Source organism: Apteryx rowi, unplaced genomic scaffold (genome assembly GCF_003343035.1).
Source record: "Apteryx rowi isolate R43461 unplaced genomic scaffold, aptRow1 scaffold_62, whole genome shotgun sequence".
Lineage (NCBI taxonomy): Eukaryota > Metazoa > Chordata > Aves > Apterygiformes > Apterygidae > Apteryx > Apteryx rowi.
In genome coordinates this window covers 1049410-1075093 of record NW_020450894.1, presented here as the reverse complement: position 1 = coordinate 1075093, position 25684 = coordinate 1049410, and the positions used below count along the sequence as shown (strand labels likewise).

At 43.8% G+C, this 25684-nt stretch overlaps 1 protein-coding gene across 2 annotated transcripts in view; it reads right to left on the bottom strand.

Annotated features, from left to right (window-relative positions):
- The window catches only part of HIPK2 (homeodomain interacting protein kinase 2), a 101876-nt gene that overhangs the window by 30782 nt on the left and 45410 nt on the right, over window positions 1-25684 (bottom strand). For both annotated transcript variants that reach the window (XM_026083946.1, XM_026083947.1), the window contains exons 3-6: window positions 4522-4645; window positions 2323-2442; window positions 1493-1579; window positions 479-663 (exon numbers count right to left, since the gene is read on the bottom strand). In XM_026083946.1, the coding sequence (XP_025939731.1) occupies window positions 479-663; window positions 1493-1579; window positions 2323-2442; window positions 4522-4645 (516 nt within the window). The remainder of the gene's footprint in view (window positions 1-478; window positions 664-1492; window positions 1580-2322; window positions 2443-4521; window positions 4646-25684) is intronic.

The window sequence follows — 25684 nt, the reverse complement described above, 5'->3', positions numbered from 1 at the left end:
TGCAAAGCAGGCTGCTGCAGAGAAAGCGCTTCCTTTAAAAGGCAAGCAGCCCCAAACTGACCCCTGCAAGATGGGAAGGCTCTGGGAGGAAGGGTCGGCTCCCCTTGCAGACAAGGTTGATTACTGCACTAACAATCAGTACTATATTACATTGAGATATACTGATACATTCAGCACTAATTGCATAATTTCTCTTGCATTTTAATGCAAACATATGTAATTATTGAATATTTACATAATGAATGTAGCACATTCTGCAGTGTTTTAAATGCCAAGCACCTACAACACAATTCTTACTGCCCTGGAGTTGGCAATCATCTTTTTTTTTTTTTTTTAACCATAAAAAGATTAAAAGATTAAAATTTAGGGCTTAAACTTTTTAACAATGCCCCTCAGATATGTCTGCTAGGTCTCAACCACAATCCACTTTCCCCTTCACCCCCTAATCCAAAACCCAAGGGAAAGGAAAGCCACATACTGTGTGCTGTGAGGGAAATCAAGCAAGTGTGTCATGGTGACAAAAGGATGGTTCAGAGTTTCAATGGGTGTTATTCTCTTATCTGCATCTATCGTCAACATCTTCTTTAACAGATCTATAAACTCCCGCCGGTCTGCCTTTTCCACCAACATATCACTTCCTTCCAAATCTGTTGTCATATTCACCTAAAGAAGAGAGGACAAGAATGACAGCTAAAAGGAAAAAGCAGATGGTCAGGTCTCCAGCAAACTGTGTTTACTCCTGGCTAGCGCACGTCCTGCAAGCTTCCTTATAGAAAGGAGTAGTTGCTGAAGTCACAGGGAAGACTCCGAGGCTGCTAGTCACACTGTCATCTAGCTTGTGCGTGTCAGATCTCCAGACAGACTGTAAAGTGTTCAGCTTGCTTGGGTCAATGGCTAATGAAACACTTAGTCACCCTCCACTGAGGACGAACAGCTTCCATGTGGTAGCAGGCAAGCTCTGGCACTGAGTATATTTATCATATAAAGGACTGTAATCGGATACTTAATTATATGTCCTGCAAGCAAAAAAATATGTATAAACATAAATAGAAATTGTCAGTAAGTTTAGAGAAAACATCTCTATGTATCAGATGCCAGGAGAAGAACTTCATGTTATTTCATCCACTTATTAAAATCTCTCCTGATCTCAATCCTCCATTTCTGCATGCCTGCTAATGAATGCTACAATATCTGGACTTCCCTAACACAAACGCCAGACAGGCAGTTGCAGGAGTGGTTATGCTGGAATTAACTTTCACAACCATGAGGAATCCATACAAGGAACTAGTGCTCCCCGCACCCCTTCACAGACACCACGCTCTTTTAACAGGGTATATAATTTCAACATTACCATTTTATGAATGGAGATATTAAAGCACAGAGACGTTAAGCACAAGAATAGGATACACTGGGAAATCATGTAGTCCCCCTTTGCTGGTGTTGCCCAAAAGCATACGAAGCATTCTTGATGGTTACTCACCAGCGCTCTTACCTGTGCCATATCATCCAAACAGTTGAAAATATACTTCCTTGCTTCCTTCGACTTAATCCCCGTCTCTGCCTCATGATCATCTGGTGTCTGCTCAAAACAGGAAAAAGGCATTGAGCAGAACCGCCCTGCAGCCGGCTACGGGTTATGTGCCAGCTCCAGCCCGTGTCCCACTCTGCCCTGACCAGAGCACCACCTGTCTCTTGCCTGAACAGACAGCATAAGTGTCATCTCCACCACGTTTATATGACAGCTTTTGTGTCACAGTGTGTCCCAAAGTGCTTTATCTCTTCTTTTTTACTTCAGAGCATCCTCCCAGCTACAGGGAGTGTCCCAAGAGGCTCCTACACCATCCCAGCTTGAGACTCGGCATCTCATCTTTGCAGCCAGAAGCCTACTGGCCTCTTTCCTTAGGGACTCGCTGCTGAATGCAGCCCAACATGCTGCTACAAGTGACTCAAGGCCCATTTGCATTAATAGCTGTTTTGACTGTTAGGAGTAAAATGCCTCCCCCCTTTTTTTTTTAACAATGTGGTAGATATTACAGCAAATTCTGCCCAGAGCAAGTTTCATTTAAATTACCCATCACTTCACTGACTACTTAGGGGAGATTTCCAGGATAGCTCTAGACTTAAATTTCCCACAAGGCATTATCAATGAGGTAAGCTAAGGGTTGCAGACTTCTGTTATGGCAGTTTTACCTCGGGATATACCCACCCCAAGGTGTGTGCTGCATTGCAAAAAGCAGCAACCCAGCTCTGCGGTGGAGCGAATGTCTCCCCACTTCCAACCAACAATTGCAAGGTAAAATAAACAAGGGAATGTCTTCCTACCTTCAGCCTCCACAAAGGATACGGTGAGTCTGTATCCCTGTTGAAAAACCTTGTAGTCTTTGTTCCTGCACTTAACAAATACTCTGCTGGTAAGCCCTGTGTCTGTGAAATATAGCGGATCTGTAAGAGAAGGATGAGAGGTCACTGTTCATCCTGTGAAGATCTCTGGAGGTCTTCCTTGAAGGAGGGCAGGAGGCATTTAAAACAATAGAACAAAGAAAGAAAGAGAAAATGTAGTGCGCGGTCAGACTTCACCAAAAAAAAAACACTAAAAGGAACAACAGGAAAGAGAATTCCCATACGGAATTCCTCCATTTATGATTTACACCTACGGAAACTTACCCTCACCATATTCTCCCACAAAGTCTATGGCTAAAGGGAGGAAAGCCCCTAGATTTTGGAGATCAAAGAGGAAGACTAACCCAGAGATTGTAATGTATTTTTCACTGCCTTGCACCTTTTTATGTCACACACTCTTCTCCAGGAGGTAATTTCAATAATTTGATATTATTTGTGCTTAACTTCTGTTGTTTTTCTTTCCCAGCTGAGAGCACAGTCTCTCCTAGGGGCAGTTTGAAGTTCAAAACAGGAAACTATGAAGTATCTTTGAACTTAGATGAAATATACATTCAAACAAATCGATACCCTCACGGTGTGTGAAGTACTTCATCTCCATTGCTTACACAACTTCATTTGTCATTGAAGCTACTTCCATGGATTTGACCTGGCTGGCATTCACACAGCTCGAAGATGTTACACATATGTTTCCAAGATCTCAGACTTAAATTTATTTATTCAAAGCAGAAAAGGTATGTGATTACATAATTAAAGACTGACATAACACACGCCTGGGGTGGCACAGGAAACCTTAACGTTGGCATTTCCTGACTTCTGAATGCTTCACTCTGTAAAACTTAATATTCCTCTATTGTAGGAAGTTCTACAGAAGAATGAGAAGCATTTTTGAAAGAAAAGACAGAGAGGAGTAAAAAAAATAAAGGTATAAAAGCAGCTGTGGTTTCAAAGACTTCAAAACACTTACAACCCTGGCTCATTCAGAGTGCCTTGCTTGGCTCTGCAGCTGCTTAGGTCCACTGGAGCCTGCGCACCTTAAAAGCTTCAGGAGCCTTCCTGCCACCCAGCATCAGGGTTGCAAAGCTACACAGGCTGCAGTGAAGGGCCAGGCTCAGCCCCTGCTCACCTCCCAGCTCCCCAGGAGCCCTCACGGTACTTCAGCAGAGGAAACTTTGCGCTGTGTAGTTAAGCTGCATAGTACATACGGTGATTTCTTTTTCAGCTGTGTGCTTTATGAGTTTTTGGGGGGAGGAGAAAGAAATCTACTCTTCATGCTTGGTATGTGATTTTCAAAGACTTGCAAATTTTTCAGCTACGTCTGATTTCCTTTGGAATTGCTAATGGCACTGCTCTGTACTGCAAGTTATTTCCCTGCCAAATTTCACCTTTTAAATAGCATTTTTCAGTCAGAACTTTAAAAAGAAGAGTCAAAGAAACATTTTCATATATGAGAAACTTATTTATTTATTTATTACCATGCCTTTTTTTAAATTTTCTAATATAAAAAATATCCTTTTCAGGCCACATTTGCAGATAGCTAAGGTGGTCTGTAAAAAGATTATTAGACTGGAAACTGTTCTGCAGCCTTGACTCTAGAAGCTGCTGCATTATCTGTGTTAGAACTACAAGAGGAGCATAAAAGTCTATAGGGAGAGAACCACGACAGCTTATATTAACTAGAACAATACACCACTGTGAACGTTCGCTTTCTTGTCACTGCTTTTAATATACACCCTCATAAAAGGGATTATGAAATGCAGTAGAGTTCATGCAATCTAACAAATAAACCTTTATTTAATACTTGCTGTTACAGTAGAGAAAGGATGTCTGCTCTGTTCAGTGATTAGAGATATGTACAGAGCTCTCTAGTCAATGGGAACGTTTACTCTTGATGAGAGAGTTCACTTAGGCGGTCAGTTCCTAAAAGTCATCGTACTAAATAGCCTATTGGTTACCTAGAATAGGACAGGTGGATAACGAAAAAGTTGACGTAAGAGGGTAAAAATCATATGCAAATATCTCCTGTTAGCAAAAGATAAAGAGTTAACGTCTGTTCATTCTGACACAAGAAAGAAAAAAAAAATCTGTGCTCTTATCAATATCCAGGGCAACATCTGTACCAACCTGATCATACTCTGAAGCTCCTGGGTATAAAGGCCAGCCCAAGAACAGTTCTGCAATGACACATCCCAATGACCACATATCGATTGCTTCACAAAATGGTAAACCGAGGATGATTTCAGGGGCTCTGCAAAGGAAGAGGTCAGAGAGCGTTAGCAACCAGAACAGACCCACTTGGCTGGCAAAACAGGTCCACAGAAAAAGCTACACTCAAGAAGCTGCTGGCTGTGAACAAATGTTATTGCTCTTGTAGAGTCTAGGGCTCCACTGGCTGCCAGCAAGGTATCTGTTAACCAAGTATTAGTCAATCAATATTTATCTTTGTAGAAGAGTCTTCTAGCATCATTTAGTCAAATGGCAGTCCTACTGAAGTCCTACACTGCACAGCTGTTTACACAGGAAAGAACTTCTGCTTTCTTCATTTGACAGATGGAAAAATGAGGCACAAAAAAGCATGTCACACATGCAAGGTCACCCAACAAGGATTCCCACTTGAGGCTCTCACACCTAGTTCCTTGTCCTGGTGTGGAGCCGTGCCCGTTCTCATATCTACCATTCACAGAGCTTGGTGGGCTTGACAAACAGCCAGATATCAAATAATCACTGTAGGACTGGCATAAAATTATTACTGACTTTTTACACCAATGAGTGTAATGATAAAACAGAAAAATAACATAACTAGATCTATCAGATCTAGTCTTTTCCTCAGGAGGAAATAGCCAAGAAGTCTTCACTTTCAAATCTGTTCTAGACATCTGATTAGATTTCCCCTTCCCTTTCAGCTGGAGCAGGCAAAAAGTGGCAGCACTCCCGCTACGTATTTACTGTGTGCTTCAGATGATGCCCGCTGCAGCACGCTTGCTCAGTATGCTGCAGCATTAGCCCTGCTGAGGAAATAGAGGATGACAGAAAGGCTCTGGCTTCAGCGGACATGTGAAAGGGATGTCCATAAGGAATGGCACCACATGGAAGGGGACACCACCTCTGCCCGCTTCTAAACACTCTTCTGGGTTGCTACTCGGTGGCTGCTCCTTTGCAGCAGGCACAATGCTCTTCCTGATTTAACAACAACCTCCACATTAAAGTGGAAAATAAGCAAGAACAGTCCCCTAGTTCAGACTTCCACAGGACCTTAAGGTGAGGTTCATTTCGCCTTTCAGCCAGGTAAAAGCTGGTCTCAAATCTAGGCCAGGTACCTAGACTTTGCAGTCAATGGAGAGAGAGAAAAAGCTCCCAGAGGGACATTTGCCCCACCTGTCTTGGGACGCTGAATCTTTCTTCACTGATGCTGAAGAGGCCTAAAAGACTAGGTTAGGCAAGCTGTCCACACTGCAATGGCCAAGATGGAATGAGATAAATCCTGCCCTTAGTGCCCTGAATACTCTGCACTTCAAAAGCAACTTCTGTCTAGAAGAATTGGAAGTATTTTACAAATACTGAAAATCCATTATTACAATCCATCTCCACACACACACACACACACACACACACACACGTTCCTTACTTTTCCCACACCAGCCCAAACTTCCACATGCAGTTAAGTACTATAATTCCCATTTTACAAAGGGAACCCTGAGGCTTCTCTCATGCTGTTATTACAGATCTTGCAAAACTTTCTTCTAAAGCCCCACCTTCTGCAGTCAGGTGATGTATTATAGAAAGAATAATTTACTTTCCGCAAACCTCTAACTATAAAAAAGGGAAAAAAAACCACCCAGAAGACAAATAAAAGAAAGAAAAGTGCAGTGCTTTAAGACTTTCACCATTTTAAAAACAGTCTTATGACTTCTGGGGCCCTGATGCATATTTTGGAAATGCCTGGGGTTGACTATTGAGCAGAGCAAGTGCCACTGCCCAGAGTTGGAAATAGGACTCATGGCTCCCAGTTTTCCATCTGCCATCAGGATAAGATCTGACACCAGTGAGATCATACTAAGGATTACCAATCAGAGTGGAAAATATTATGTTTTAATCACACCATTACATAGTCATGTGAAGACAAGTCTTTAGCCAAGCAAAATGCGTATTTTTTCCAAAAAACCAAGCAAATGCCCTGTAACAAGAATCCATACCCATCTTCTGCTTGCAAACTTCCCTAAATTTGGGTGGACTTGTAATGATAGAAGCCAAAAACCACCTGTTCTCAAGCCAGCAACCCAGAACGTAAAAATTAAGGGAAATTCAGGGATTTTAACCACAAGACACTTTGTGCCATTCCCACACAAAACATGCCAGAAACTTAAATTAAAAAGCAGTTTCCTTTAGCTCTTCTAGTTTCATTTGTGATTGCTGCTTTTATACCCCACAGTTCCTTTGCCCATCATCACAAACTCTTCATTCTAAAACCAATCTCTGCTTAGGAACAAGGGGTTAATTTTCCTCCTCTCCTTCCCATTCTGTCATCCCTGTACACTAGTCGACACCTAGACAAAATGCAGAGAGAAAAAGACAGCTATGGTGACCTGAATGTCATTACTATGTAAATCCAGCATTCAAAGCCATCTGCCTCTCCCTGCCTGCCTTCCACACTGTGAACAAAATGTCCCTGGTCACTAATGAGAGCTTAGCCTTGCGTCGCCTGAACTTGAAATCCCTCCCACTAATTCAAGTGGAGGGAGTGGAGGAGTGGACTATCGGTGGGATATTCCTGATGTGATGTTGTCTAGAAACCTCCTTGTTCATAAAACTCACTTGTCCTGCTGTCATATACAGCATAGAGCTCCTCCCTTCTCTCCCCACACTTATGCTGGCAACACCTCCAGACCCCTGCAAGAAGGAATGACCGAGAATTTGAGATTTCAACATTTCTGATTTTTTAAATCATGAATCTTTAAGCGGTCCGGTGGGTTTTCTCTTCATAAAGTTCCACCTTCTGGAGTACAGCAATTATGTGAGAATTTCTTTTTCTTATAAAAAAGAAGTTTTGCACCTCCACTGTTGCAAAGGAAAGCACATAACCAATGTCCACACCATTCAGACACCTATAAGGCAACTAAAGAGAATGCCATTCATTATTTTAAACTAGACCTATCATTGTAGGGAGGAGGAAGTGAAGTATTTTTATTTTACCCTTCTGAAAGCTGGTATTGACCACACTATATATCAAGCTTAAACATTAGTTGCAATATTTACTCACCCAGCCCCAACAAGAAGAGTGCCAGCCATTTCCCACGACATTTTTGGAACGGCAATGAGAATCCCTATGTGAGCAGGGACAGAGGTAAGTGATATGGTGCCTTACACCACAGCAAGCCTTTCCTGTTGCTATCTCACAGCCCTGCCTTCATGGCGGCACTGGCATCCTCCATGGAGAGGGAAGGGCCCTAAGACAAAGACCTGGCTAATGTAATTAATCAGTCATTAAAAGAGAACTATGGGTAGTGTGTACCACCCAGGCTTCCTGATCTTCAGCTAGCAGGTACCTCCCTTTTGTCATGTGTAAGAGAGAACTGGGATCACCCTAGCAGGCAGCAGAAACTCTGCCTGCCCCAGCACCTCTCTGCTAAAGGTTAACACCAAGCCCTTTGGAGGAAGATGCTAGAAGTTCAGTATTGAAACAACTTGTCCATTGATAAAATGACTTCTTAACTCCTTCAGGTGGAAGTTGTTTTATACGCTAATTTATGTATCCATATAGAGATACTTTCTTCACAAGTACCTTTAACACACAGAACTCCTTTTTTTAATGTATATGCATGTCAACTTTTTAGGACATGGTGAGATCTTGACTTCAATCATATATTGTGGCATGGAGTTCCACAGACATTCTGTTGCTTTAAATAACCATTTAAGTCAGTTGTTTAAAACCTAATTTCCCCTTACTAAATTTAAATCCGGCACCTTTCAAATCACGTTCCCATGGACATGGCAAAAGGTGAAAACTGAGGAACTGGAATCACCTTTCCTTTTAGCACAAGTTATTTTTATATCTCTGTCATGTTCTCTCCTGTTGGTGTTCCTTCCGAATGAAACAGCTTCTGCCTTCTCAGTTTTCCATCCTGTGGATGTTTCAAACCATTTTCACTGCCTGATTCTAAAACTCCTATTCTTGACTTGACTGTTTAGAGACAGGCTGAACAGAACATGAAACAGTGTTAAACATGAAGATATTCCCCAGGCTTATTTTATAGTATTTGCAGAATGATTTTGCATTCCAGTCTTCTCTGAACCTAATATTTTGTTTGCTTTCAGAATGACACTAGGCATTTCAGCAGATTTTTTATCTGGGAGATCCTTTGAGACGCACAGTTCTTTCTCCAGAGGAGCTGTAGTTAATTTAAAATATAGAATTATGTAGAAATAGTCCGTTTTTCCTCTTTCAACGTTTACTGCCTTTCACTATTGCATTGATCTGGCATAATGTTGTCTATAATCTAGATTAAGCCCCTTAAATATTCCTCACTGTTTTCTACAACCTAACCTAAAAAATTCTGTGGTGTCTGAACACTTAAGCACCTCACTGCTGGTCCACCACTTTTTACAAATAATTAATACATTAAATATCTCTGGTCCTAAATTGTGGATGTAGGCCATTCCACAACTGACCCTTTTATTCCTAAAAGCACTCAGATTTAGTTCAGCCACTCTAAGAATGGTATAATTTTCTTTTTCCGAAGGGAAAGAAAACATTTTCATGTCTTCGCTAGTCCTTATGTGGGATTTCTCCATTCTGAAACTGGTAAAGCTATATAACAGGGTAAAATACTCTATTAAAGTGTGCACATCAGAGTATTGTAATTATAAATCCAAAGGACAACTCACATGGTGACATGTTCTCCTGGAATAGCACTGTGTGGTTTATGCTGTTTTCAATAAATATCTTCATGGCTGCCCATCGAGGAGTTTTATCCTGATAATACTACTTATTTTAACACAGATTCACCAAACCTTCTGACTTTGGTGGTGATTGAGTTGGTTTCAAGCCATGCAATAGCAGCTCACCACCAGATACCTCTGTGTGTGCAGGAACGTTCACATTTATCACTCTCGGTCAGTTTTTGACAGTGCCTCTGAAACACTCTCAGAACAGTAATTCCAGCTTCCAATATTAGCTACACAGAGGGAAAACAGAAAACTTCAGCTTCCCAACCTTCCTCTCCCACAAGCTGCCTTAGACGTCTTTCAACGAGAGGCACTCCCATCCTGCACACAGAGGTAGAGTCTGGTTTGCAGCTCACACAAATCTCATAACTAGAGACTGAAGATTTCAAAACCACTCACAACCAACCTGAGAGAGACCCAACACCCCCACCAAAAGGGCCCCACACGGGGATCTCCAGGAGAGATGCACCCAGCCCACCCCACTTTCCACATCTCCCACTCCTCTCCCAAGCTGAATTACCACCCCAGGCAGCAAAGGGTGACCTGCACTGCGGCTCAGTGCTGTGTCCTCCTGCAAATGCCCCATCGCCCTGGACCTGAGCCAGAGGTTGGTGAGCTGCCGGGGCTGGCATGGGACCGTTCACAGTGGCAGCAGCAAAGGGGTCCTCATGCCGGCAGCACTTGTGGGCCCCCAAAGGCACAGGTGCCATCTCATCATTTACTTGCACCTCACATCTGACCCCATCCTGCTTTTAGGCCTGCCGCTGGCAGAGTATTTACTTTAGCAACCCTGCTTTGTGGCACGGTAATTTCATTGTCTGGTGTTTCTGTCAGGAAAAATAATTACCAGTCTAGCTCCCTGGCTTTTTCACCCACACATCACAGGGCATTAAAAACAAACGCCCCCCCAGAAAAATTCATTTCCACAGACTTTTTGGAGAGCTCAGCTCTTTCTGAATAATAAAATTCCATTGCAAACTGCAGCCTTGGGGGTAACGTACCACCTTTGGTAGGGTCCCACAGGTAAACACGACTGTCTTGGCATAGTTCTTCATTGACACATACATGCACCAGACAAAAATATCATTCAAAACTTGACACTTCCTGGCACCTTCAGCGCAGACTATGCCTACCCCTTGCCTCCAGCATGATGTTTCTAGAAGAAGGCTGCAGGCAGCTGTGGGTGGTACAGTCAGATCTACAGTGCTGCTGTTTGCTGTGCTGATATACAGAGCTGCCCATCGTGTACCTGCTAGGCACACTTGCCAAAGTCTCAACTGCTAAAAGCAGAAGCTTTCATATTGCCATCCAAAAAATCCCAGAAAGAAACAGACAGGCATGAGGCTGATCCATCAGCCCGACTGGGCACGCATGGATCAACCGCATGTGCAGGGCTCACTTTTCTGGGAGTCAGTCCATAGCTGTGAGGGTGCTCACTCTCTGACATCCAGATATCCTGAGCAAACCAACCTAAAACAGTGGTAGGGCAATAAACAACACAAACACACACACACGGCTACCACAAAAAAAACCCCAAAAAACAGGACTGAGAAGTGCGCATGCCAATGACCTCTGGGAATGGCAAATCACAAACGACCATAACCTGTTCCCAGCTTGCCACTGTCACTCATTCCTTGCTACAAACTCATATTTTTACTCTTATCCCAAGTTTCCTGCTCGGTGATGCAGGCTACACCAAGGTGAGCTGTTTCACTGGCGGTGTGGGGGCTGCTTCGTCTGGGCAGAGGAATGACCCTGCTGTGGTGCTTTTGCGCTCACAAGCACCAAGATGCCTCATGGAAGGAGGAGAAATTGCATCCTTCTTGCATGTAACAAGGATCTTTTATTTAAATGATGGGGCTTTACCCTTCTTCCAGTTAAACCCTTTCTTTGGCATCTTTGTGGACCCTTTTTCACACCTGCCCACCTGACCTTTCATATCCTGGGGAGGTACCCATTTTTAAATGCCAAATACTGTAACATACAGAGCATACTCAGCTCTGAGTTAATGGAAAAGGAGAGTACATAGCACTTTTTTTGTCCCTCTGTACCTCTCAGATCCTGAATCACTTCTCAGTGCACAGCTGGAAATGGAAACAGGCCCACATTCTGGAAGTAAAGTGCTCTTGCTGTTATTTCCCTCACCCTGTCACCCTCTACGCACACACGGACACCTTGAAGGGGTGCGGTCCTCTAATACTGATGACTCCCATATGCGAAGTCTTCCTTTGCTCCTGGGTTGTACTGTTTCAGATTTCCCGTGTGTGAAAAGGCCAGCTGTCAGGGCCAGAGTTTAACATCTACAAGCACCAGCTATTCATTCTCACTCACTCATTCGCTTTCTCCAAGCAATGGACAGGAGAATTGCTCCAGGACCCACCTGTGCAAGTCCTCAGCCAGGGAGAGCTGTGCTCATCCTACATTTTGGCCTCACTGTCAGACCTCAGCATTTCCCCCAGGTCCCCACACACTGAAGTTTCCTCAGGTCAAGGAGCCCATATAGAAGCACAGCAGGAACCCATATAGAAGCACAGTAGGAATCCATATAAACCATATCACCCATATAGCAGGAGCCCATATAAAAGTGGTATAGTTCTGCAGAGCACTCTCTATGGCCTCAATGAACAGCAGTGGTTTCTGGGTCACTTTGGGATGCAGCAAGCCAGCAGAACCACGGTGACTGGGCACCGTCCCAGGACACACTGTCATACCTGGACCTCTCCTAGACCAGCAGAAAAGCTCAAGCTCAGCTGCTCAGTTACCAGGCTAGAAAATTTGAGTGTCATAAAACAATTCAGCTGCAATGCTGGAGAGTTTAATTGACACAGTAATATTCATGAGGGAGGGAAAAGCCCGTTTTGGAGTACCACCAAGTCTATCAGAGTATACTGTTTACCCACAAAGTTATCTTGTTTTTACTTATAAGGAAGGACAATGCCCCTAAAGAGTATATTAGCATGCACCCTATTTCACGGGTCAAACACCGATACACCCAGGTTTTGGAAATGACTGGGGGTGTAGCCTGACAGTCCTTTCCTGGGCAGTGAGACCACCAGCACAACTGCCACTAGAGGGTAGCTCTGACATTACATTGCTCACATTGCCCTTGTCCATCCCTCAAGACTAGTCTGCAATACATGAAAAAATATGCATATCAACTCAGAAGACTGGAAACTGTATTCACTCAGCCTTCAGTGCTGGTTTATACTTCAGGACATAAATATAAACTGGAGGCTGGTAACAAGTGAGGTACTGCAGGGTTTATCCTGGGACCTGTCTTGTTTAACATTTTTATCAATGACCTGGAGGAGGAGGTGGAGGTTTGCCAGTGACACCGAACTGGGGGGACCTGTCGATATGTTCAAGGGCAGGGCTGCCACCCAGAGAGATGAATAAGTCAGGCTGGAGACCGAGGGAGCGATGAGTCCCTCCAGTCAGCACTTGTGAGACCAGACCCAGACACTGCATCCGGCTCTGGGCCCCTCAGCACATGGACAAACCAGAGCGAGCGCAGCAGAGGGCCATGGACATGGTGGGGGCTGGAGCAGCTTCCTGCAAGGAGAGGCCACAGGAGCCTCTATGCATGTGCATGGTTCAGAGGTGGCTGTGGGAGCACCTAAAGCAGCCCCAGTGTCTATGAGGGGGTCATCAAGAAGAGGGTGCCAGGCTCTTTACTGAGGTGGACATCAGAAAACACGACAACAGCATTGAAATGACTGAACTGAAAGAGGGGAGGATCCAACAAAGCAAATATTTGCACTATGCAGACAAGTCACCCCTGGAACAGGGTGCCCAGAGAGGCTGTGCAGTTTCCACCTTGGAGGTTTTCAAGCCCAAGCAAGACAAGGTCCTGAGCAACCTGCTCTGATATCAGAGCTGATCCTACTCTGAGCAGGAGGTTGGACTAAATGACCTCCTGAGGTCCCTTCCCACCTGAACTATTCTGGTTCTATACTGTACTTAGCTATGTATCTGTCAATAGCATGGTTACAGTGATCCTCCTATACCCAGGCAAAGTACTGTGTAACTGGGAGTGTTTCAGGGAGTACCAGGGCAGATCTCAGAATGTTTTTACCAAGTGCACACACAGTTATTTCTGCCATTTGAAAACAGAGTGCATATTACATAAAAATTACTTTTGGAATAGATCAGCATAATTATCAAACAAGCTTCAGGAACCTATCATTACTAAGGGTACTTAATACCAAATAAATCACAAAAGCAGAGTAGACTATTGGCACCCTTACACTAAAGCTCTACCAGGGTGCTGACGACTAAGGGTGAAAATACTCGAGAAGCATATCAGATACTCACAGGGTTAGTATGGACCCCAGGAGGCCATTTGCTCCCTCCCTGCCCCGCTATAGGACCAGCTACGCCTATGTCGCTCCTGGCAAATGTTCAGCCAGCTTGTTCTTACAGACCTCCCATGATGGAGAGCCCATAAACTTTGCTGTGCCCCAAAGGACCTCACCTCTTGTAATTTTAAGGAATAATACAGCTGCACACGACTGACTTTGTCATACTTAATTATAACTTGTTGTCAATCTGACATCAATGCAACACATGTGGAAAAACACAACTTAATACATCTAGCCTGACTTTGTTTATATCCAGTTTTCTGCCAGGCTTCACTTCCTCCCCTCCTCACCCTCCCTTTGCCTCAATGCATGTTCAGCACCTATAACTTTGTTTACTTCTCTAACTCTCTCCTGCTACTTCTTTCTTCTGCCTCATCTTTTCTGCTCTCTGTATGCACCTCTCATGGATGGAGAGAGTGGTGAATATCATATACAGAATTTAGGAAAGCTAAGGCTCTCTGCCCTCACCGAGCGGGCGCACACCCTGTGCCTGCGAATGCTACGGGGGCGAGCGGGCAAATGCAGACTGTGTGCTTGCAGCTTTACCAGCCCGGTTTCATACAGACAATTTACATACCCAGGCACCCAAACAGGATCCCAATGCTTGCCAACGACTGTCAACACAGGGCTCTAGAGAAAAGGAATTTCCATGGGTTAATCCTGGACCAGTTTCAAGCTAACTGCAGCAGCGTGTCCCGTGCACATGCCATTGCCACACACCTATCTTGGGATTAAAAAACCTGCATTCAGTTACAAACACAGGAGACCGGATATAAAGGGGGGGGGGGCAGATTACAGGTCTTGTGGGTCTTCTCTCCCCTTGCACCTTCCCTTCCCTGCTGAGGAAGTCTGCACTGGTCTGCTCTCACATACACATGGCTTCAAATTTCACTGAAGTTAGACAGGGCCTGAAAGAAAACCTCCTATTCTCTTCAGTAAGGGCGTGCAAGCAAATGACTGAAGCCCTGAGCTGGAGAAGGCAGCACAGCTGTTTGTGGAAACAAGACAAAAGATTTAGAAACAGTTGCTTTTTTCCCCTCTCCCATGTCAGGCTGTTTACAGAAACCAAGGGATGAAATTTTGCAGACAAAAACACTGAGAGCAGCCTGTCAGTCTTGAAGGGAGGGAGGGAAGGAGGGGAGCCCAGGCTTCTTTCAGGATTATGGATCATTGCTAAATTGCTCTATCAATTATTAAACCTATCACTCAAAGTGCAGTAACCAAAATATAGCAGATAAAGCCTTTCTCATCCTCTCTCCACCAGCTGCTCTCCTCCTCCTAAAGCCAGAGGGAATGAAAATTCCCGTAGTTTATATTTTATAAACATCATTTTCCCTGTGCCTTGAAAATAAAAGCTCTTTCGGACAAGGTACAGTAGAGTGGAGCCTGGGGCAGGAAGATATTAAAGGAGGACTTGCCCTTTCTATTAGAAGACCCTAGGAATAAAACAAAATCATTCCAATCAATATGACTTCTTAGTGCCGACAGGTTAAAACATTTATCTGTGGATAAATCAAGAGGCAGGCCACAGTCATCAATAGCTGTTAGTTCTCATTTGCCCTTGCCACTGGGCAGATCTCAGATCAGCTGCACAGGAGGTGCGATCCCACTAAAGGATGGGACACAGTCAAGAATTTTGCATTTGGTCTGGCTAGAGGCACTGCAGAGAGAGAAGCTGCAAAGAAACATGATAGATCAGAGAGGAAGTATTACAGCTGGTAGTGCTGATATGGAATAGAAAGTGGGGAGGAGGAACAGGACCTGATATCCAGAATAGAAAGGCTGCCATGTGGCTGCCAAATGTCTGAGTGGACATAACTGTTCAGCAGCGCTAATACACAGTTTCTGGAGTCTCCAGTTCAGCAAAGTCCTTTAACATATCCATAAATTTGAGCCAATACTTACCTGAGTCCTGGTGAAGGAGGTGGATACAGTTAAAGTTAAGCAAACGTTTAAGGGCTTTGCTGAATCTGAATCCTCTGGCAAGCCTTTCTTGCACTTCAACTGGGGATCTTCAGAGGCAAGAGAAGCTATTAAACCCAATAAGGGAAAAGAAAGCTGGGTCTTCGTTCAGCCAAGAGACATACTAACCTTGTCCAGCCCGGAGAGCATCTTTGTACGTCCCTGTACAAGTGTCAAATTACAAGCCTTACCAAACTGATCACAATCATGCTTGTCTATTTGGACTCAAAAATGCAGAATCTGTCAAGTTCAGCAGAGGTGCATAATGCTGAGTGCCACTATCATCACCCGCGATGCTTGTTAGCTCCAAGTTAACACCCCACATATGTGTCGGGTGATGCAGTAACAGCTACATTCAACACAGTGTGACCTCTGGTTGTTCTCTGAAACAAAGGGTAATGCACAGGGGGCCAGACTGGGATTTTCCCAGGTTATGGAAGAAATCAGAGAATAGAAAAATCACAATTTGAAAATAAAAGACCTATCCATGCCAAGCAGTGAAGGGATTAGCCACAATGTATTGGGTGCAGAGATCCCCTGAAGGAGGCATCTGATCAAGGGGGGAAGAATGCCAATTACGTGCTTCCATTCATGCCACTGCAATGAAAGCGTACTTCTCCCTCCACTTTCTGACCCATACTATGCAATTTATGCAAATCCAAGCTGTTCTTGTTTCCCTCAGAGCCAAATGTCCACCAATGCCAAAGCTGGCTCTAACTTTTTGTTTTCCTTTTCATATCTATTGTTTTCACTGTTGAATATTTAAGACCTTTTGTTGTTGCTTGTTGTTGTGTTTCTTTGGAAAAGAAAGAATAATTAAAAAATCCCAAAGCACATAGATACTGTCAAGAGTTGACTTCTTGTCACTTACAGCCTCCCATTTTTCCATGCTCAGCTCCATCCCAATCCCTTATCATCACTATCCAGAGCCCTGTCACATACCTGCCAAGTGAACCTCCTCAGATCTGATTTGTGACATTCCCTGAGATCCCCGTTCAGAGCAAATACTGGAAGTTGCACCACGCTGTATGGTGGTTTTATGGGATTAGCCTGAATATTAAGCCAATTGTCAATATAAGGCTCCAAACACTTTCTACCCTGGCAAACATGGATATTAACCAGACTCAGGCCGCGATCCTAAGGTTGGCTTCACAGAGCAGGTTGCAGGTCTGAGGCTAAAAGTGTCAAATTATTACAGCCTGTCTGTATTTTTTTTTTTTAATCATGTTCACTAGCTGCTTTTTAATTAAACAAGAAAAGATGGACAAAGACAAAAAAAAGTACTTACCCTGCCTGCTCCTCAGAAAAAGGAACACTGCCCTCTACTTATCTCTGAAGAGCCACACAGATTTAATATTATTATTAGTAACAACTATTTGTATTTCTGTAGCATGCAGTCCCAGTGGAGACTGGAGCCACATAATGCTAGACATTAAAACATGACGTGCTAAGAGACAGTATCTGTTCCAGAGAATTTATGATCTAAAAAGATTAGTGATGACGCTGGAATGGATTGGTGAACCAATTTGCCCAAGATCATACAGAGAGATAGTAGCAAAGCCAAGAAAAGAGACAGAGTCCTTCAGAACAGAGCCATATCTCTTAGACCACAATGCCTTCTGTTCATGATATTCAGGAATAATAATAATAATAAAGCAAAAATTCAAAGGTTCTTTCAAGGCAGACAGTTATTACTGAGGCAAGGCAGATTTTGAGGTGAAATGACCTGTAAAGATCATACAGCAAGATAGTAGGTAGCTATGTCAGGAACACAGTTCATGAAATTCAAGGCCCAATTCAATGCTCTGCTCAGTGAGTCACAGTATCCTACCTAGACGATGAAGACTGTTTGCTCTAACAAAAAGTTTTATGTAAGCCCCAGCAGACCAACCAATTTGGAGGTACACATGACCGGGAGCAGAAGCACCCCAGAGCATATTGAAGTTGTCTGTTTCTGCTGTAGAGAGTTGAAATCTTCCGAATTTAAGTCAAGCCCTACTAGAATAAACACAGACCACAAACCAAAGTGTGGAGCATATGATAAAAGCTCCCCACACAAATAGCAGAGCACAGCACTGAGAAGAAAACATTCTTTCACAAAATTACAGAAACATGAACCTATTCCGAATTTAACTTCTTTTTATTGAATTTATATCAGAGCTAACATCTGGTAATTTTAATTGGGGTCCTACTATACGAGGTGCTGTAGAAAAACACAAGAAAAACAGTCCCTGTCCTAAAAGAAAGCCTCACAACCTAATTAGAGATCCCTGGAAATACAAACTCTGGGACTTGTTGCTAACCATCTGCTCAGGTGGAATCTGCAACTGGGCTGCACCAAGGGCAATCGCCAACCCATGGCCGCCTACAGCCAGTGTCCCGCAAACACAGCCGGACTGCCAGGCACGAGGGAGGCCACAGATGCCAGCAGGCCCACTGGGAAGCCCCAGCAGCCTGGACTACTAATATCCCACTGTCAGCTATATAAAGAACATAATAAAGTAAGGCTTAGGCAAATCTTCAGGAAGGACGAAGGATCACTGCTAAAATCTCAGCCTGCCGATACCACGCAGCTTCCCCGAGCAAGGCAGCACACGACCAGCCTTCCAATATGCATCGCTTCAGAGTGGGCTTCAAGTGCCCTGGGCTTTCCAAGGGCTCACAGGCAGCCAGCGCCGCATCTGCAGTGAGGTCAGCCGGCTCCCCACCGTGCCGGACCCACGTCGCCCCATGCAATGTCCCCCACCCCCAGCCCTTCCCTTCTTCCCCCCTTGCAGCCCCTCGCTCCAAACATCAGTTTGTTTCCTCCGAAGATCTCCTCCTCCCCCATCTCTCCTCCAAGATTTTCACCCTCCCCAGCATCCAGCCCAGAGCCTCCTTTTGCTCCATCTCTCATTTGTCCAGCGCCTACAGAGCAAAGGGACAGGGCAAGCCCAAAGCACCACTTCTGGAACAGCATTTTCCGTGAATGCCTTCTTCTGCCTCCCCATCTTCCCTACCCCACAGCAGAAAATTTTGATGAGAAACAGAATAGAGTATTTTCTTCTGGATTTCCTGCTCTGCCAACCCAGGTGGGTCAGAACTGTTCTTCAGCTGAAAGTGGGCACGGCTGGTCATAACAAGAAAGGAAAATACCAGAGGACTCCCTAAACCCTGTAGTGTGGGCACAGCAAATGCTGTTTCCAGGCACAACTCCATCAAACACCCCACTAGGAAGGCACCAGCCATGGCCAGCAGCCTCCTGGGAGCAGCCAACCAGCACACAACCAAGTGCAGCCCCGAGTTGCACAGGTCCACAGTGCTCCAAACCACACCTTATCTTACACACAGATGGGTGCTACAACATTTTAGGCCAGAAGACTGCAGTTCCCCTGATGCCAATCACCCTTCGTCTGGGTGTAGAAGAGAGCCCTTGAGGTTGTATCACAGGAACAACTCTGATTTTAACCTTTAATGGTAAACATCTGATAGAAGTCTGACAGAAAAACAAAATACAAGCAAGAATGCATGTGTGTGTGAAGAGTTTAGAAGGAACAGCAATGCCCGTAGAAAGCAACACTTCAGAAAGACTTTAAAATAAATTCTTTCACAAAGTGAGTTCATTTTTTATTTAAAATAATTACACGGAAAATTCAATTGTTCTACAGCACATCTCTGTACCAAATCAGGAGACTAAATTCAATCATTAAAGTGTGAAACAGATGAATTTAAATCCATAGTAAGTGCAAATTTCAACACAATTTTAAGTAAGGAGTCGCTCCCAACACCTTCATAATATGTCAACACATAGTCATAGATTTGTTTCTGGGACTCTTCAAATGCCTCCTTTTACAGTTTCTTTTTTTTCTTGCCAAAACAAATTCTTAAAGCTACCCTGATGTTCTGAAAAAATATAAACATTTTCTGCATATTAAAATCTTAGGTGGCCATGGCATAGAAATTTTGGAGATACAAAACTTGCAGAAAAAAAATGTCACACAAAATAAACTTTTCCTTCACTTAGCCACAGAAGAATGGAATTTGGAACGATTCCCGTCTGATTAATTTTAACTTCTAATTTGTCCTTGGATCTCACTGCAGTATGGATGTCATTTCTTAATTTGACTGTTTTACAAGTAGCCAGTACTGTCCTTGTAAAGGGTGAAGAAATCCCCATATATCAGGAATGCTTTTGGCTGAGGGGAAGTTCAGTAATTACTCCAGAGAAATAAATACAACAATCAAAAGCATTTCCCAGGACATGAACACAAAGATCCACCCTTTCTTGAAAGAAAGGTCTCTCTTATGTATACATTCGTATCTTCAATTATCACAACTGCATGTAAACCATTTAGCCTTCTTCTCAGTCAGCTGCACAGTTCAAGAACATTTCCTGGCATTCTTCAAATTTTTTTACATGCTGCAATTTTATCTGGTGCACATCATATGCTTCCCTCCGAAAGGCCTGGACCAAATGAAGTATATTCCTCCTGATGGAGGAGTTCAGGGTTTATAAATGTTGCTGCAGCTCTCAGGAAGCTCATCACCTGAGGGCTACATTAGAAATTATTGACAGCACTGAGTAAGTTTGGGTTTGATAGGTAAAACCACCGTGTGTTCAAGCAGCAGGGGAAGCGAAGGAAGAGAACACCTCCACTTAAGGACACTTTTATCTAGTCCCGTGCCATGAATCATAAGTACATAAACTTACCATCCCAACATCTAGGCCCAAGCAGCCTCCCTTTCCTCTACCACAAATCTTAGTATTCACCTTAGGTCCCACCGCCTCACTTTCTGCACCTGCCCCCATTTCTGTCCCTAAAGCTCCACCTACTTCTTATTTTAGTTCTCGAAATTGTTCTGTTTAACCAGAAACTCAGCAAAGTTGGTGCCATTTTTAGTAACGCTACTTAGCATTACCCTGATGGATAAGCTATCTCTGATTGGGAAGGGGCAGGACTGAAGGGTCTCATCACAAGGTGTAACTAATTACCTGCAATACGATTTACTACCAACACATGGCAATGTTTAGGGCGCAATAATAAGGCTGTACACGAGTGCTTTACTAACAAACAAGATGGGGAAGGGACTAACTATATTTCCTCTGTTATTCTAAGGGGAGGTTCACAAAAAGGTTAGCGAGAAAACAATGTAGGCCATCGATCACAGAGACGACTAACCTAGAAAGGTTACTGCATGCTCCAGCCTCATTTTTCACATCTATAATTACCCTGCAGCCTCCTCCCACCATCTCTCCCGAGGTCCCACCCATTGCCAGGCACCAAATACAAACCACTGCTGCTTCATTAATTATGCATTTTGTTTACACTTGTCATTACTGCCCTGCAGCATGCCACAGTGGCTGAAGGATTAAGCAGCCTAACTTCTGCAGTCCCCACAGAGAAACGTGGCAAGGAAAGGGGGTTTGGTGGGTTTCCCATCTTTCTAGCATGTTGTGTGAGAAGTTCTCACCTCTCAGCAGGGTCTGCAGAGGTAGAGGTAGGATGGATATAGGATGGAAGCAGGTTTTTAGGTTTGCAATGTGATACAATGAGGCAAGGTAGAGGTGTGTAAGGGAAGACTGTTTCCATTCATGAAAGGTTCAGATTTGCTTTAGGATCTTCATCTAAGTGAAACAAGATGCCAATATTGCTGAACATAATTAGCACCTCTTAAAGTGCAATTCTATTCCAAACAGTGCCTGTCTAAAAACGGCATTGCTGGTCTCCTTGTTTACTGCATCTCCCTGATGCCAGATCTGATTTGTTCAGTTTAAAAGAAAAATTACGATTACTTCTAAGTGGCAGTCCTGCAAACCCAACCAGGCTTTGAGAGCCACACTAGAATCATTTTTTCACATTTATGCATGCAGACATAGGCAACCAAATTAGAGTTATGGAGAGATGGGTCTGGGGAAACACAAGACAATGATTTGAATACAATGAATTTGCAGGGAGCTCAGTATGTTTCTACTCAAAGTACAGCATCATGTTTCTGATGTAGGGAAGCCTGAGTTTTTTTATTTTATTTTATTTTTTTTTGCTTTTGGGAAACCTAAAATAACCTCCTTTGAGAACTTGCGTTCTATAATCACCATTTCCTCCTTCTGCAGTATTTCTGGATCCCGGATTTTCAGTTGTGGAATAGTAGTAAATATGCATATAATAAGGAAACCTTCTACTGCAGCAACAACACTGAGAAATACTTTAAGCCTGAGATCTGAGAACTATTTTCTGTTCTTGTCCTTTTTTCCATCCCATCAGAAATTATAACTAATTCATGCTCTAACAATACTAAATCATTATTTTCTAATTGTAACCATATCTGCAGCAAAACTCTATGTTGACGCAAAGTGGAACTGAAAAAAAGTTGCTGACAAAAGTGAAAAGCCTGCATGACAAATGCCACTCAAAGATACAAAGTTGTATGAATTTCCTGTTATGGACCTCAAAAGTTCATACCCAGTTGAGGTTTATGAAGAAAGAATCACACTGGAAAAGCAGTACTAGTAGTCTCAAGAGGAAATGAAATACATGATTTCTCATGAAAAAGAAACTTAGAACAGTGAGAGCCTTGACCGTTCCTTTGAGTTTGCTAAGCCCCGAGGTACTCATCTCAGGATTCTGATAAAAACCTAGATACTGGTAGGATTCAGAAAAAGCAAAGATCCTTCACATAGGCAACGAAAACTGAAAGCGCAGCACCTACTCCCCTCTGAGGCTAACTCACTGTATCAGACATTACTGTGTTCAGCTGCACCAAAATAGTCTAACACATTTCCAGATGCTTGCAAAGGGATCAAAATCACAGAGTATCAGCCTATCCCTAAAGCTTTATTTCTGGGGTGGATCCACAATGGACAACTGAGAGGACACTGGAAAAAATCCACAGTGAACCACAGCAGACACAGGTTCCCATGTCCCAGCACTTCTGTGCTAAACCTCCCACTCTCAAGTTGCTGAGAGATCCTCACCTTTTCTCCAGCAATCCCCCCTGCTTCCCAATGCCTACGAGCATATGCTGCCTTCACCTGAGGTTACCCTTCACCAAGCATTCAAGAAAGCAGCAAGAGGTAGCTGTAACAGTACCCTTTGGTTTTTCACACTGTGGTATGGATGTTCCTGCTATGGGAACCCCAGTTCAGCTCTCCCCCTCCTCTCTGTAATTCCCCACTCTACTCTGGGGAGCACCTCTTTACCGAACCCTGATGGTTTCCTTTACAGAGTCCCAGTGACTAGAGGTGATTCTTGGCATGTCCACCAGACCCGAGAGGCGGCCAAGATCAACAGAAAACCCACGTGAACCACCGACATTTTATGTTGATTTCCATCCTACGCACAACCAAAACAGGGGTCATTCCTCAACAACAATCAGAGATATCATCAGCATTAGACTCAGATACCTGTTAAAGGGATTCTACATTTCAGCCCCCATCCCTAGCTGGTGAAAACAGCCAGAGCTCCTTTGAAGCCACCAGAGCAAAAGTTACCTACACCTATGAGGGCTGCTCCGCATTCCCATCTGAATTGGTTGTGCAGACTCTCATTACAAGTAACCTCACCAGACTTCTGCCTCATTTTTAGATTATCTCCTTTCATTCGTTGGGGAGGCCCTGACACATGGTCCATGCCAGCGCAGTGCTGTTCCTCCCCATAATCTGCAAGAAGGTGTTTAATTGTAACATCAGCAACAAGACTGACATCCTGCCTGGGTATAGTTTGCTGGATCAAAGGGGAGAGAAAGACCAAGAGATGTTTAAAGCTTCTGTTCCTGAGGATGCCCTCAAGATCCTGAGGGATATCAAGAGAAGAACAGAAGAGCCCTTATTGTTTCCAAGGCAATTTCTAAGAAAAATTGAGGGTCTGATATATATATAGGCTGAGCAATGGGAATTTTCTTGCTCCCCCATTTAAGTCAATTTACATTTTTTTTCAGGTCTGTGATTTACCCTGGAATGTGCGTTGGGGGACATCTCTTGGTTATTTTTTTAAAATTCCATTATTTATTTATTTGCTGCAGAAACAAACAACAAAGTGGTACGGAGCCATGCAATCTAGAGTGGAGCAGAAGAGGCAAAGATTCATACAGACCCTCTGAGAATCCATTTCACTCTCTGTTAGAAAAATTCCTGCATTTCCACTCTTCCTTGAAGCAGGAAACTAGATGAGGCAAGGATTAATTAGCTGATGTTTGTAAAGCCCTTTGAAGATGAAAAGTCTTATTTTTATTTTCAAGTCTCTCCAAAGAAAAAAAGAAAAGAAAAGTAAAAAAAAAAAAAAAGAAAGGCCACTGAAAAACTTCCGCTTTAACCAAGCGGTTCTGTGAGCAGCAGAACTAAAGGGGTTTGGTTTCCTATGGCCTATGGGTTTCAGCATTGAGCTCCTGTGCGGAGACACTGCTATAGCTGTATAGCAAGTAGCAAGCTGACACTGCAGCCTTTCCCTGGGGCATGCATTAACAGGGTCTCTGCCCAGCTGCCTATTTTCATGAAACCTGTAGAACTTAATACCATCGAAATCTCTCCCCCTGCATCAAATTTGTTTGAATTCGTCCACTGGATTCAAAAGCTAAGAGGAACATTGCTGCAGAGTGATCACACACATCTCATTTCCTTAGAAAAGCAGGCTAAAAGCAAATGAGGAAGGCCCTTGAATACAAATCGGGAGCGTCAGGCTATCCAGAAGGTGGGTTATTTTTTTCTGGTTTGTAAACTGCAGAAGTGGTTTATCTTTTTTAAACACTTTGCATCTATTGTTGGTATTTCAGTATCTCCCTTTTAGTTTTTGCCTTTTTTTTTTTTTTTTTTTTTTTTAGTTCCCATGTCCTTGGCACCACTTGCATGCACTCAGAGCTAGAGGCACACTGTGGTACAGGACATGGTCTCTCTGGCAGCTGGAGACTAGCAAGCTTACAGGTGGGGGTCCTGCCCTAGGAAGACAAGAATAGCAAGAAGACTGATGAGGACTGCAGTGTATTAGCAGAGCTGTGCTTAACACCTAAGATAGGGATAACGACAAGCTGTTACAGGTCAGGCCTGAAGTGAGCTGGCAACAGAGGGGGAAAGACGTTACAGTGTGCAGCCCATTAGTGCACCTTCGGCTCCATGCTCTCACCACAATCTCATGACCACCAAAAATAAACAGGATACTGGCTTCGAGTTATCTTGTTAGATAACATCTAAAAATATTCATCTGAATAATGATAACTGATGTCCAACGCCAGATATGTTTGTTTCCCTACTGACCAGGACTAGCAGCATCTGTCCCGAGTCTGCTTTGACCTATTGTTCCCTTTTCCTGCTATCAGCTCAGCGAGGTGCAACGCACAAGAGCTGCAAGGTCCTGCATAAAAACAGCCATCTGGTGAAGGGGCAGGAAGAGCCAGTTAAAAACAGAGTAACTCCACCATATGGGGAAAATAATTCAGTTGGGCAGTGTAGGAAGAAGCAAACCCTATTATAATAATTGTGTTGCCAAGTGATGTTGCAGACTTGTTTTTTTCCTCGCGGCTTGTGCGTTGATTAAGAACAGAGCTTCCCCCATAATGTGGCACCGTCCCCACAGCAAGATCAAACTGTTCCCTTAAGCATTGTGGGATTACCAGGTTACCACCAAAGGCTTCCCAAGCGTGAGCTGGCAACACAGGCAGGAGGACTGAGCACTGCATCCCCCATGCTGGTTCTTCCATCACGAGTCGAAACTTTGGGAAAAGGCGATTCAGTTCAGCTCTGCGGCCCCGGAGGAAAGCTGAGGCCTCAGAATTAGCCCAAGAGGCAACTGCATTCATGGCAAACCCAAGTTTGACAGACTTCTGGCCCACCAAAAAGGCACCATTACCAGCAACAGGCAGTGCAACCCTTCTGGAGGCTAAAGCATGTCTTTTCCTTAACACAGGAATTCTGGCTTTCCTGTCCTCCCTCAAAAAGCAGGGACAGAGCAACCTGAGAAAAAAATCTGATTATAAATGGGTTCTTCTAGAACAGCTCCCCATCTTTTTCAGGCATTTCCAGGCTGTAGTTAAAAGGGTACCAGGTGCGCAAGCTA